The sequence below is a fragment of the Micromys minutus genome (assembly GCF_963924665.1).
Source record: "Micromys minutus genome assembly, chromosome: 19".
Taxonomy (NCBI): Eukaryota; Metazoa; Chordata; class Mammalia; order Rodentia; family Muridae; genus Micromys; species Micromys minutus.
This window is the reverse complement of record NC_137954.1, coordinates 10,397,217-10,411,680: the sequence shown is the minus strand read 5'-3', so window position 1 is coordinate 10,411,680 and position 14,464 is coordinate 10,397,217. Positions and strand designations below refer to the sequence as shown.

Genomic DNA, 14,464 nt, shown 5'->3' with positions numbered 1-14,464 from the left:
TGGAGGGCGTCTTGAATGCTAAGCCCAGGCTCCGACACTGACCTGCACCTCAGCTCGTACCCTGGCAAACTCCTGTGTTTGGGATGACCCAGAGCTCGCTGAGCAGCACCGTAACCTCAAGGGCTTACTGTACTACTGGGCTTTACACCCATGGCTCATGTGGGCTGCAGGGGGAGTGCTGTGGAGATACGGTTTCCGGGGCAGTGTCCTATCTAGTGTGTGATAGCAAGGCGCCGAGAGGCGTGCTCAGAGACCTGACAGTTTCACTCCAATTTACTACTATTAGTTGGCATAACAGACACGCTCTGCATAATTGAGCAGGCCAGAGATCTTGTAAACGAGGCAATCAAAAGTCCACATCAATTGCGCTTTGATAAAATATTTAAGCAGACAATCTACCATGTCCATTTGCTATTAGTGTGGTGTTTCTTTAGAGTCTGAAACAATTAAGCCAACATTTGAAGACCTCAGGAGGCAGGTAGGAAGCGGTGAGTGGAGGCGGGAGGAAACTTTTCATAGAAAAAGATGGACATGACCTGCAATGCTGTCGTGGTTATAATATCCAAATCAAGAACATGGAAGTCCGTGAATGGGGTGAGGATAGCAGGGACTTCCCTTACCATGTCGGTAAACTGATCCATACAGGCCATGCGGATTACTTCAGGTGTTGCTGGGCTATTCAAGGGGAAGATGTCACTCAGCCCTCTCTCCTTGCGGGCAGTGGCCACTGCGTCATATATGGCAAATAAAACTGAGGACCCCAGGAACATTCCAGCCTCACCCAGCCCCTGAGAGAAGCATAAAAGGTTGTCAGGAAAATCCTAAAGGTTCTTTAGGATTCATCTCACGCACAAAGGTGTGCACGCATACACATGCACACGCAGGCACACACGAGTGCACATACATCTTCTCTGGCTTTATCACTCCTCAGAAGGAGTGTATTCAAGTAGCTAGAACTTAACCCCCCTCAGAGTAATTTGTGAGTGGGATTCGTATGAGAATACCTGGTGAAAATACCCTAGGCTGGCAGGCACCCAAAAGCATCCTTCTCTCACCTACGTCATGTCCTGAAGACTGTGTCCACAGTGCCTTCTAGGGTACCTGTCTCTTAGTTCATTTTTTCTTTTGTAGTGTTGGAGCCAGAACGGAAAGCCTCAAGTACGCTGGGCTAGTGCTCTTACCACTGAGCTACCCAGCCCCCTAAATTATTTGCCTTTAACTTAAAACCCCAAAGGAATGACTGTAGTTGATAGTGACAGCCTGTCCTCCTGTGGCCTCCTTGGCACCTGTTGGGTGTGTTTGAATGAAAAGCAGGAGGAAATTACGTGCCTCGAGATTCACCAGGTATTCTTAAAAAATTATTATTATTATTATTATTATTATTTTTGATTTATGTGTGTGGAATCAGTGACCATGTAGAGAGAAGTGCTAGTGTGGTGCTTGCTGGAACCTCAGCCTGGTTTGGATGGGTATGGGAGAGCCTGCAGGACAGAGCAACCCTAGGGCGGGGTCAAAGGATGGAGAAGGAGAACTCTGAGCTGCTGTGCTTTGCAGTGTCGTAGTGACCCCAGCCCAATGGAACGAGACACCCAGAGACTCCGCCGCACGCCTCACCGGATTTTGCTTTGTTTCAAGTTCTGCAGTGAAGACTCTACTTGGGTTTCTGGAGTTTGTGAGCAGTACCGCTCTGCCTCTGGGGATTTATAATCCAGAGGAGAAAGCAAACTCATGCTTCCTGGTCTTTTAGCAGAGGGAGCTGTTATGGGCTGACTTCTATCTCCGTAAGCAGCGTTGAAGGGCCGACCTGTCAGTACCTAAGGATGAGGCTGCATCTGGAGATGGAGTCTTTGAAGAGGTGACTAAATGAGGTGTTTCCTACCCACTGACATGGACGTCGCAGATTCTCACCTTGGAGGAGTAGATGGCTATGGGGTTTCGAGAGTGCACCAGAGTGACGTAGAACTTCTCTGGAATCTCAGTGACGGTGGGGATTTTGTAGTCATCCGGACCCCGAGAATAGAGCACACCTTTTGGGGAGTATTTCAGCTCCTCGATGGTGTAGAATCCCATGCCTTGGATAAAGGCTCCCTCAATCTGCGGGCGCAGTTTTGTGGGTGAGAAGTCTAATATTGGCTGGGAAAGAAAGCTGAGCTCCGAGGCACAGCGAGCCACTCTCAGACACTCGGTGGCAGGTCCCCCAGTGCTCCTGAGACTTGTTCAGGTGCTGTCATCTTGCCTGCTTCACTTGGACCTCATGTGTCTGACACTTGCCTCATTACTGTTCCAAATCTAGCATTCCCTCCTAGTTCCTTCTCATCCCCACATCTGTTCAGCCATGTTCCTTCCCATCCCCACATCTGTTCAGGCATGTTCCTTCTCATCCCCACATCTGTTCAGCCATGTTCCTTCCCATCCCCACATCTGTTCAGGCATGTTCCTTCTCATCCCCACATCTGTTCAGGCATGTTCCTTCCCATCCCCACATCTGTTCAGGCATGTTCCTTCTCATCCCCATATCTGTTCAGGCATGTTCCTTCTCATCCCCACATCTGTTCAGGCATGTTCCTCCAATTATTCTTACCTCTGCCTGGAAACTTTTCACGTTCCACATGAATAGTGGCCACCTTTCTGAAGCCTCTTCCCTCATTTCCTCGTTCTTTCCTTAATTCATTTCCTCCCCTTCCCTCCCTTCCTCTCTCCCTCTCTCCCTCTCTCCCTTCCTCCCTCTCTCCCTTCCTTCCTCTTTCTCCCCTCTTCTTCCCTCCCTCCTCTTCCTTCTCTCCCTCCTTCCCTCCTTTCCTCTTCTTCCTTCCCTCCCTCCCTTTCCTTCTCTCCCTTCCTCCCTCTGTCCTTCCTTCCCTTTCTTCTTCTTCTCTCTCTTTTCAGATATAGTTTAGCTATGCAGCCAAGGCTGACCTCAGACTCACGGTCTTTCTATAAACGGGATGGACAAAAGTCCTTTCGGGTATGGCCCGAGATCACATACCTGTCCGATATCCACGGCAGGGTTAATGCTGAAGGCAGCATCCATGAAGATGTCTGTCCTGAGGAGCTGCGCAGAGGGAGTAAATGTAAAATGAACAATGCCATTACTCAGAAGCTTTATTTTATTTTATTAAAAAATAAACCCAAACACAAACCAAAGATGATTTATTTATTTGTCCCTGGGTCTTTTGCTGGCAGGTCATGTCAGTTGCTCTTTACAGACTACATCAGTGTTTGCTGGCACCTGTGCAGGTGGGACCTGCGAGCATCATTCTACCTTGTGAGCGCCTGTCAGACAGTCCACTTCAACCTCAGAGCAAGCTGCGCCGTAGACATAGTATGGGTAAGGATTCCCTTCCTCCTTCTCCCAGTCCATGTTTGTCTGGTAGCCTCTGAGAAGAGAAGAAAGAGTGGAGAGGAAGTCACTTTTCATTCGGAGGGCTGCCCTGTAGTTGGGGGCCTACTCTCCTTCTCCCCTGAGGGACCGTGAGGTCGGGGCCTCAGGCAAACCTCAGCAGACTTGGGAAGGGATAAATGGCCTGGTGTCTGGCCCTGCCCTCCACGGTGCAGGCTCAGGGCTGGGCCGGATGGAGCCCTGTGACTTTGGAGCTTCCTGATGGGCTTCTGACAGAGCAGCTTCAGTATGTTTTCCCCTTTCCCACTGAAAGGATCTGTGGCCATATATTAACACACAACCACTGCCCAAGTACAATACAAGCCAAAAGGAAAAAAAACAAAAACAAAAACATTTACTTGAAATATCCAGTTGCTGAGAGACTGATAGATTCCTCAAAGGCCTTTTTAACCTGAGAAAAGATGATTTATTTTAAAGAAGCAGAAATTTATAGGAAGTAGTAAAAGTACCTTCCATGCTGGACTTTCTTCTTGCTTGTACCAAGGTCCGTGTTCAGACTCACTCCCTGAGAGACGAGGGTCTGAATGCACGGCACGGGGCATGGAGCATGCTTTGTGGGGGAGGGGTTTGGTGTAATGCTTTGTGGGGGAGGGGTTTGGTGTAATGCTTTGTGGGGGAGGGGTTTGGTGTAATGCTTTGTGGGGGAGGGGTTTGGTGTAATGCTTTGTGGGGGAGGGGTTTGGTGTAATGCTTTGTGGGGGAGGGGTTTGGTGTAATGCTTTGTGGGGGAGGGGTTTGGTGTAATGCTTTGTGGGGGAGGGGTTTGGTGTAATGCTTTGTGGGGGAGGGGTTTGGTGTAATGCTGGCTGCTCTCTGGGCCTCTCACTGCATGCACATGCTGGGTCACACCACACAGTGGCTACTTTATGACTTTTCACAGCCTTGTTCTTTCACATTAGCAAGGGGATTCTCCATTTTACAGGACCTGGGCTGAAGCCGGTCCTGCAGCACAGGGGAGCATCCCCAGGCCGGTTACTGTTAGAACGTGTACCGTCCTAATGCTCTGGGGAGGTACTGGCTCAGAAATGATGTCGGATCTCAGTGAACACTTACACATCTTATTAGTTTGAAGAAGTAGAAGAAAACACTAAGCTTTTGGATGAGTGCTGCCCACCAGTTCATGCATTTAGGACTTCTACCTGCGTGCATGAATGTGTGTGTGTGTGTGTGTGTGTGTGTGTGTTTGTATGTATGGTATTGCTTTTTTGCTGGCTGGCGTAGTAAAGAGAACACTCACCCATTCCTCCCATTTTCCTTTCGGGTTTTTCCTAATGATGGGTTGAAGACGGTTCAGAAGAGTCTGGCAGGCATTCTGAAAAGCAAACGTTTAGATTGACATCAGAACTAAGAAGCACAAAGAACAGCAAAGCGTCAGTGGTTTAGGAAGATTTTAATGGCGGCTGTTTTACAGACTTGTTTTTGTCTCTTGTAGGGTTTCTTAAATTTGATTAAGGTGTGGACTTTCTTCCAGAGGAAATGTCCTGCAGTGCAGGTCAGCAGTGTGGTTTAGACAGGCACTAAGTGAGAGGCTCCTCGGAGTTAGTGTAACTCTGTGCCTTTGTGCACAAGAGAAGTGCACAGCAGTCTGCACACTGATCCAATACAAAATAGCAGCACCATTTAATTGAGATACTGTTTTCCTGGTTCTGTCTGTCTGTCTGTCTGTCTGTCTGTCTGTCTGTCTCTCTCTCTTTCCCTTTTTTACCAGGACCTCATTCTATAAACCCTGCTGGCTTTAGACTCATGGTAATCCTCTGGTCTCAGCCCCTGCCTGAGTACTGGAACTATAAATAGCTGAATACTAAAACTACCATGGCTGGCTTATTATAATTTTTTTGTCTCATATATGTTGTGAATATTTTTTTAGTGTGTTGTAATTTTTTATTTATGATATCTTACTAGATAGTTTGTTTTTCTTAAAAAATTTATTATATATATGTAAATGTGTATCTGTATGTACACATACATGCGTGTGCGCCTAGCAAGGCCAGAAGAGGGCATGGATATGCTGGAGCCGAAGCCACAGGTGGTTTTGAGCCTCCCACTGTACCTAACAAATTCCAGTCCTATGGAAGAGCAGCGAGCTCCCTTATCCAGTGAACGCTGTCTCCAGCCCTCAAGTTGATGATTTTATGAAATCAAAGTTATCTACCTCTTTTTATTTCTGTGGCTTCTAAGTTGAGATTTGCTTTACAATAAAGATTTTTCTAATGCTAAGATCAGACCAAAAAAAAAATGTCTTTGTTAAAAATAATTTAAAAAAAAAAAAAAAGGCAGCAGAGGAGAATGGAGAGCTGGCCCAGTGGTTAGGAGCACTGGCTGCTCTTCCCAGGTTCAATTCCCAGCACCCACATGGCAGCTCACAGATGTCTGTAGCTCCAGTTCTAGGGGATGTGACACCTTTATTCAGACAAACATATAGACAAAGCATCAATGTGCTTGAAATGAAAATAAATCTAATAGCCCGTGAGTGGAAAGGAAGGAGGCGACGGCTGTAGTTCACTAATAATTCTTTGATGGGGTGATATTTCTATCCTCAGTTTTCCAGGAGAGGAAATGGGTCCTGGAACGGTTAGTGGTTTGGCCCAAACTCTTTAAGAAGCCAAGATGGCTCTTCCCCCGCGTTGCTCTGCTGTGCTGGGTGAGAGGGAGAGACTTTCTTATCCAAGACAGAGGGAGCTTGCGGCAACCCTGGATTTAGGGTCAGCACCACATTCCGCGGAAGCCCACGGCTTGGCCTCAACTTACTGAGTGCACTAGAGCCATATCCTCACCCTCCACAAAAGAACAAGTGTAACAAGAACTCCACCACCGGGGTCGGGGCGGAGGAATGAAAGACAAACCACCTGCACGGCCTTCCCATTGACATCGGCTCCCATGGAGCCCGCGGTTAGGACGGCGTTGGGCACCGTGATGGTGCTGGTCTCCGAAAGGTGCACGTACGACTGGGGGATTTTCAGTTCTCGGCTGGCTACCTGCGATATGCAGAAGAAACAGCGTTTACTTCATTGACTACACCCTGTTCCAAGTGAGAAAAACCTTACCTTCTAAACTGAGCCTGCCTGCCTGAGCTGCCGCAGGGACAGATGCCCAGTTTGGGTTCTAAATGGCACGCCAAGGACACACTTCTTTTGGTACACAGATAGCTAAGTAAACGGCTCTTTTTTTTTGTGCCTTCTTTTCTACCTGTTTTGTAGAAGCACCATGCGGTGCTGTGGCCACTCTGCATAGAGGTTTAGAGGGCCAGCTTGGAGCCCTGGGGCTTCTGGGTCATTTATACCTTCTGAGCCCGGTTCAGCAGGGTGTTTTCTACAGGATGATTTACAGGCTCAGTGTTGTAAAGAACTATGGCAGTCAGAGAGGTCCCAAGAGCTTTGTGTGGTTTCCTAGTTCTAAGAACCTGATAAATGTTATTAATTTTAAAAGACTCTGTTTCTCATTGAGAAGCTTTTTTTTTTTTTTGATGAACTTTTTTTTCTTTTTTAAAGATTTATTTATTTTATGTGTGTGAGTACACTGTTGCTCTCTTCAGACACACCAGAAGAGGGCATCAGATCCCATTATAGATGGTTGTGAGCTACCATGTGGTTGCTGGGAATTGAACTCAGGACCTTTGGAAGAGCAGTCAGTGCTCTTAACCACTGAGCCATCTCTCCAGCCTGAGCATTTTTCATATGCATTACAAGCAAACAAACAAACAAACCATGTATTGGGTCTGGCAAGATGACTCAGTGGGTAAGGGTGCCTGCTGTCAACCTAGACAGCCCACAGGGTAGAAGAGGAAAGAGAACACACACACACACACACACACACTTGTGCACATACACACACAAAGTAAGTGCAAGAAAATCAGTGTTTGATGTTAACATATACAGTGGGGTTTCTCATGTGTTCATGTCTTTAGACTGCTCTCATCTGTTCCCCCCTCTCATACACACATTTAATTCACATGTCATATTCAATAATTGTTACTTCATATTAACAAAAGAAAGAACATTTCCTAATTTAACGATCTTGTAGAGTAGTAGAGAAATATTTTGAATTAGTCTACACAATAGTGGCCAGCCATGTGATTCCTTAGAGTGTAGACTCCTTTTTCTTTTTCCTTTGCACACCATTCACTTCAGCATAGAAGCGTGCTTGGTTTGCACAAACCCCTAATCAGGTTGGCAGCTGTTCCTGTGGTGAGCTTGGCTTTCAGCCTCACAGAGTGTGAACCCTCGAGAGCTTAAGTTTTGTCATGTGAAACATTCATTTTTACTTGAGGATCAGAATGAACGCATTATTGCTCTGAGTCATCACCATGAATTTTAAAGGTGTGCCGTAACTGGAATCCCCGCATCTTCCACAAAACAACAAAACAAAACACCAAAAAAAAAAAAAAAAAAAAAAAAACAACCCCCAAAAAAGCCAAAGAACATGGGTTCGATGCTTTTGGTGCAGGAATGACACCGCATCCCTCGGTTCTGGCTCTCCTTCCTTCCTTCCTTCCTTCCTTCCTTCCTTCCTTCCTTCCTTCCTCACCTTGCATTTTTGTCTTCCTGACATCAGGGTGAGTGTTACATTCGGCTTGTGTGTTCAGTGTGTGGATCTCTCTGACTCAATGGGGACACCTGGCCTGCTGCCCGTACGATCCGACGCACTGCACAGCAGAGCTCGGAGGCACTTGTCTCACCTGAATCATCTTGGTGTGCAGTCCTTGTCCCAGCTCACAGCCGCCATGGCTCAGTAGGACAGAGCCGTCTATGAAGATGTGGACCAGAGCAGCTGCCTGAGGGAAACAATCATCATGCCAGCTGTGGAAACCGAGAGGGAGCCAAGGGTTGCTGGGAGTTCCCCTGAGGTTGTCAGAACTGCTTCCTTTGATTCAGCCAATCCCTCATTTCTCACTGTGGACAATTGAGCTACGCACAACTCCTTGCTAGACACCTTGGCTCCGAAACCATCAACCTAGATGTGTGAATGTGTGTGTTTCTCCTCCCTTGGTCCCCAGCATCTCTCTCTTCAAGGGCTCAGTCTGGACAATGCTAAGTTTTTCTTCCTTAATTTTTCTTCCCTTCTGGTATGGAAATGGACTTAAAGCAACCAGAACTCACAAGAGTAAATTCCCAGGCACAGTTTCTCCTGGTTACTGGAGGGCCTGCAAGGACCTGGAGATGTCTTTGGCTCCCAAAGGCTGTCTCTGAGAATCGTGGTTGGGAAGGAAGGTGTGCCCCAATGTGGAAAATCCTGCTCAGCAACAGGCTGGTGGCAGAGCCTGGATACCATCTTTAACAAGCTCCCACGTGATGTTGATGATAATGAGGTTTGGGATCCATTCATTTAGTCTACACTCATCAGTTTGTATGTTAGTGACTAGAAGCCTAGGGATGGGAGACAGTTGTCCACACCCAGATGCCTCATATGATGGGGGTGGAAAGGAAAAGATAATGCCAGAGACTGAACTCCATGAAGAAGCAGTTATGGTAAAAGGAGAGAGGAGGCAATAAAGGGATCTTTTTGTTTATACAAAAGAGCAGTTTGCTCTTGAAACTTGGCTGGACACTGTTGAGGTTTGGTTCTGTTGCTATGTATTGTAATGCTAAATACTACTTGCCCCTGGTTGCTCCCAGGGATGGGGAGATTCTCACATGGACTTAAGTGATGGTAGGTAGTTCCCACCCCCAATTTATCCCTGATTGGTGACTAAAAATGCCTATAGCCTATAGCTGGGCAGAAGAGAGATAGGTGGAGTTTTGGTTGCTGGGCAGGGACCATGAGAAGAGAAAGTAGAGAGAGGAGAGGATACCATGGGGTAGGTGAATCATGAAAACATGGCCTGAGGCTGCCCAGTTGGAATTAAGATCTGCCCAGATGGAACATGACAGATTAAAACTTGGGGTTATTGATGAGAAAGTAGATTTACGTATCTATCCAGTTCTAATGTTTTAAAAGTTGATCATAAGTATAAAGATTTTGTTTATCTGGGACTTGAATGATCAAAGGCAGGGTGGAATACCCCAACGGAGCTTAGCTATTTTCTACAACATGACATTCCAGTACTCATATGAGGGTGGGGCCACTCAAATGGGTCCCTCTGAGGAGGATCTTACTGTTGATGCTCTCTAAGACCCTGAATACTGCATTCCAAAGGTCTGTCCTGATATGCATGGTCTCAGCCCTTGTCAGTGCTCTCTCCCGCTTCAGGGAACCAACCTTTCATTTCTCTGTCCCCAAAGAGGACAACATGGTTGCCCAGATTCCCTTCCTTGTGCAAGAGCCATTTTTGAGAGAGCCAGCCCTTTGGAGAAGGGCTTTGAGGGGGGCCCACCTCTTCAGCTCACCTGATTGTAGAAGGCTATTGGGACGGCAACGCTAAACTTCATGGGGACTACAGCAAGCCCCCTCTTCTTCCAATAGTTGTTTTTGTTAAATTCCTCCGCAGCCTGCTTCCTAGCAAAGAAAGATGACTTCTCCAGACAGTCCTTCCAGCACCTTCGCAAGGGCTCGGGATCAAATGTCTGCTTGAAGGCTGTCTTGCTAGTTTTCTTATACATGTTTATTTCTCTGATCTGAAAGGTGAGAACATGCATGCATTTTTCGTCACATGTCTGATACGGAGAAAGTTTGTCTAAAAATACTTCAAATATATATATGTATATATATGTATGTACATGTTAAAAATGACAACAGAAACCAATAGAAACTAACAGATACTTCATGTGTCCCAGGCTTTAGATGAAGTATTTCAGTGAGCTTCACAATAACCCCGAGAAACAGCAGGACGGTTACTAGTCCTGTTACCAATTTGCAAGGCAAAGTCTCCTGATTAAAATTCTGAGTTACTGCCAACTGTCCTCCTTTTACCCCTTGAGATTATTGCATACACCAAGCAAGTGCTTGTCCACTAGGTTATGTCTCTAGCTCTCTTCAAAATCTCATGCTGTGACAAGATGTTTGCTGCTCTGTGACACCCCTCCCCCGTGAGAATGAATCTGGGCTAGCTCACTGAAGGAAGAACAACTATTACTGCAGAACAGACTTTTCAGCTGAGGCACAGTCAGGTAAGTCAGCCATGGGAAAGGTCAACAAAGCTGTCTCGGACCATAGAGCTTCCAGTGGGCTGACCTGAGACCAGGAGACGCCCCTCAAGGAACCAACAGATCTTAAGAGATAGTATCCTGGATGGAAGCTTCCGGGTTTAATAGTTCACGTACTACAATAGGAAATGTGAACTTGTAATGGACAATGGATTTGATCTTCTTGGAACTGTACATAGAGACTGTAAAAGCTGAAGGCACACGCCAACTAGTATTACCAGCGTTTTACTAGCAGGCTCTAACTGCTCACCTCTTCAGGGAGTAAGTTACATTTAGACGCCACGGCAGCTATGTATGCTTCGACTACCACCGAAGCCTGAGGGAACCCAAATCCTCGGAAAGCGGTGTTTGATGGCAAGTTGGTTTTGCAAGCCCTGCCCCGGCACCGGAAATTTGGAATGTGATACGTATTGTCAGATTTCAGCACCACAAATTCTATCACCTGAATTAAAACAAAAATAGTTCGATGTTTCAAATGTTATGTCTAACTTAAACCTCTTGTGGAATTGTTGAAGGCAAATATTTGTACAGATAAAGGGCGGGCCATGAGCTCTCTGGAGGGGGTGCGTTTACCATCTCAGATTCGTCGGGGGTGCATCCTCCATTGACGTAATATTCAACATCAGCAGCCTTGATCTCCCCATTATTCATGAACCCGATCTGCAAAGTGATAGCAAGGAAGATGACTTTCTGCAGCCGCGACTGTGCTGGGCACAAACACATGTGAGCACATTGTCAACCCGTGCTTGGGCCACAGGCTCATGCCTGGCTGTGACAATCGCCAGAGAAGCATCGTCCTAGCACGATCCGGGAGGGGTGCCTAGGTTTAAATCTAATATCCTGCTTAAGGAGCGTGGAGCCGGTGCTCTTTACTGCTGATGGGTTGACAGAGGACAGGATCCAAAGTTTGCTGAACTCCTGGGTTGTTAGGCTTCTACCCAAACTCCACCCCACAGTTACCAGGCAACAGCTAGGTATACCCCACCCCACAGTTACCTGACAACAGCCAGGTATGCTCTGCCCCACAGTTACCTGGCACTATAAAAGGGGCTATTTGCCCCCTCCTCACTCTCTTGCCCTCTTGCTCTTACCCCCTTGTCTTTCCTGTCCCCTTTCCCTCCCCCCCTCCATGTGCCTATGGCCAGCCTCTTTTTTCTTCTCTTCTCCTCTTTTCTCTTTCTTCTCTTTCTCTCTTCTCCTCTCCCCCACCCCTCCCCCTCCCCTCCCTTCCCCTCCCCCTCCCCTCTCCTCCCCCTCCCCTCCCCTCCCCCTCCCCCTCCCCTCTTCTCCCCTCTCCTCCCCTCCCCCTCCCCTCCCCTCCCCTCTCCTCCCCTCTCCTCCCCTCCCCCTTTCCTCCCCATGCCCTAAATAAACTCCATTCTATAGCATACCACCGTGCGGCTGGTCCCTCAGGGGGAAGGGATGCCCAACATGTGTCCAGCCAGAGGCGTCCCCCACACCTCACCACACCTCCATAGAACATATCCCTCCCACTCTCTTCATCCTTTTTCCTAACTGGTCCTGAAATGTTGCCAGGTAACTGTGGGGTGGAGTTTGGGTCTCACTCACTTTGTATTTCCCCAGGAGTGGGTGGCGGCCAGCTGTTATCAGCATGTCGTCACTTCGGCTAAGAAGGAAGCGGATTGGGCGGCCAGTCCTGCGGGAAATGGCTCCGTTAAAATGTTGCAATCTCCATAAATCTCCATAGGAGCACAGATAGGGAGGGCTCTTGAAGTAATTAGTTCGGTGATTTTACATGAATAGCAACATGTAAAATTAGATGACATTTGAAAATATCGAGGCATTGGAATTAAAATAGTTATTCTGGTTTATTCAACTGGATGTTTGCATATTATGATAATATAATATTTGGTTATAAATTATTTGTTTTCCTTCCTTCCTTTTTTTTTCTCCCTTGAGACAAGATCTTATTAAGTAGCCCAGGCTGGCCCAGAACCTCAGAGATCACCCTGCCAGTCTCTTCCTCTTGAGTTTATATAAATAAGTTCCATGATCATTCTGCAGTTATAAGCATGAAAAGGTTTAGTTGCAAATTTCACTTTCGGACAGTAACAGGGGCATTGACATACTGCTGTGCGGCCATTGCTGAGCCCAAGAGGTGGAGGCCTAGCGCTCTGTCGATGTCGGTCTCCCCGTACGCAGACCCCTCCTGTAAATGCCCGTCTGGGACTCTGGTCTCTAGCCTGTGCAGAGCTGCGATGTGGAAAAGGGTCTGGAGAGCACCAGTGAGATAAGGTGCTCATATTCTCCCTCTGCGTCAGTAGGCTGAGGAGTTGGCCCGAGTGGAGGCTATCTTAGTGAGCTTTGGTAGTTACAGGCTTCCCGGTCAGATCCGCACCAGCATTTGCCTGGCAGCAGCACACAGCTTCCTTTAGGACGAGCTATTGTAAGGCTGCTCTGGCCGGCCTTCCAGCCAGCCAGCTTCAGCTGAGCTGTAGGCTGACTCACACAACTCGGACGACTGATAACATGGTGGTGGTCACACAGCCTCTTACTTGTTGGCGGCCACAGCACAGACAGCTCCCAGTAGAGCAGGCTTGGTCACTTTGCCCCCAAATGCTCCGCCGGCTCTCTTCATGCGGCAGGCGATCCTGTTCCTTGGGACCTTTAATGCTACAGACACAAATTCCTGCAAGAGAAAGCCCCCAAGCCACCTCAGTGCAATCCCACAGTTTGCCTTCTTGAGCCTGCTGTTCTTAGGCACAGTGGATGCTCTAGTCCAACCAATACTTCTATTGATGGAACTGTGCAACCACCCTAGTCTAGTTTATAAGTCTCGGCATCCCCCAGCTTGATCCACGAGGCAGCCATTTATTTCCTGTTTACTTCTCACTGTGCCACAGCCTGGGATCTGTGTCAGTCTCTACTGACTTGTCACACAGCAGAACAATACAATATGGAGTCATTGTGAATGTCCTTTCACTTAGCATGATGCTTTCTAGGCCCTTGGTTCATGCATGACTATATCTTGATTTTTATAGCTAAATAATATTCTACTGTATGGAATATACCAGGTTTTTTTCTTTCTTTCTTTTTTCTTAGTCATCCATTAATAAGATATTGAGCTGTTTCTATTTTAGGCTCTTATAAGTAATGCAGATATGAACATATGCTTAAGTTTTTAGAAATTAAAAATATTTAAATCAGCATATAAGGTGTTAGATGTGTGTTTTTATTTCTCTTGGCTGTGTACTTAGTTCTGGACTGCTGGGTTTCATGGTGACTTTCTTTCTGGCATCCTGAGAAACTGCCAAACTGTGCCATAGGTAATGTGCTATTTCTTTCATGTCTACTGGCTGTTTATGGAGGTTCCAATTCTCTTCATTCTTACCGATACTTTTTTTAAAATTACAGTTATTCTAGTGGGGAGTTGATTTGGGTTTCCCTGATGAATGTTAAAGATGTTGAGGTTTTGTCTTTTACTGTCTGTTGTCATGTTAAGTGCGGGTGCCCAAGACCTGGAGTCTGCATGTAGCCTTTGGAACCCTGCCCCAAGTTAATTCTGATGGTGAATAGAGATGCTAACAGCCAATAGCTGGACAGAAGAGAGATAGGTGGGTTGAGTCTTGAGTTTGGGCTTGGGTCAGAGGAGAAAGGAGACCGAGGAAGCCACCAGTGAAGAACAATGTGCAAGAGAGAGAGGGAGGGGTGCTGCACTATGGGATGGAAGGAGAGAAAAAGTGGCCCCGTGCACAGGCTAACTGGAGCTAAGAGCAGCCCAGATGGAACACAGTAGTAGTAAGGATTTGGGGTTATCGATAGGGAAATAGATTTTTAACAGTATGGTGGGCAGAGAGTTGGCCAGGTATTGTGCTGCTTAAGGCATATTAAAATATAAAGGCTATGTGTGTGCCTTTCCCCCAGGAACATATATGGTCAAAGGTGGTGGAGAAGCCCTGTGCTGGGATTTCTTAATACATATTTTACTGCAAATGTTAACTTTGTGTCAGGCAGAAAGAGAAGA

At 47.0% G+C, this 14,464-nt stretch overlaps 1 protein-coding gene across 1 annotated transcript in view; it reads right to left on the bottom strand.

Moving 5' to 3' along the window:
* The window catches only part of LOC308433111 (aldehyde oxidase 4), a gene marked incomplete at both ends in the record, with an annotated part of 57,415 nt that overhangs the window by 410 nt on the left and 42,541 nt on the right, over positions 1-14,464 (bottom strand). Inside the window, 13 exons of the mRNA XM_080933015.1 lie at positions 621-788; positions 1,909-2,094; positions 2,987-3,052; positions 3,263-3,377; positions 3,739-3,791; positions 4,638-4,712; positions 6,247-6,375; positions 8,076-8,171; positions 9,724-9,951; positions 10,730-10,921; positions 11,053-11,139; positions 12,049-12,136; positions 12,996-13,129. Coding sequence (XP_080789141.1) covers positions 621-788; positions 1,909-2,094; positions 2,987-3,052; positions 3,263-3,377; positions 3,739-3,791; positions 4,638-4,712; positions 6,247-6,375; positions 8,076-8,171; positions 9,724-9,951; positions 10,730-10,921; positions 11,053-11,139; positions 12,049-12,136; positions 12,996-13,129 — 1,617 coding nt within the window. The remainder of the gene's footprint in view (positions 1-620; positions 789-1,908; positions 2,095-2,986; positions 3,053-3,262; positions 3,378-3,738; positions 3,792-4,637; positions 4,713-6,246; positions 6,376-8,075; positions 8,172-9,723; positions 9,952-10,729; positions 10,922-11,052; positions 11,140-12,048; positions 12,137-12,995; positions 13,130-14,464) is intronic.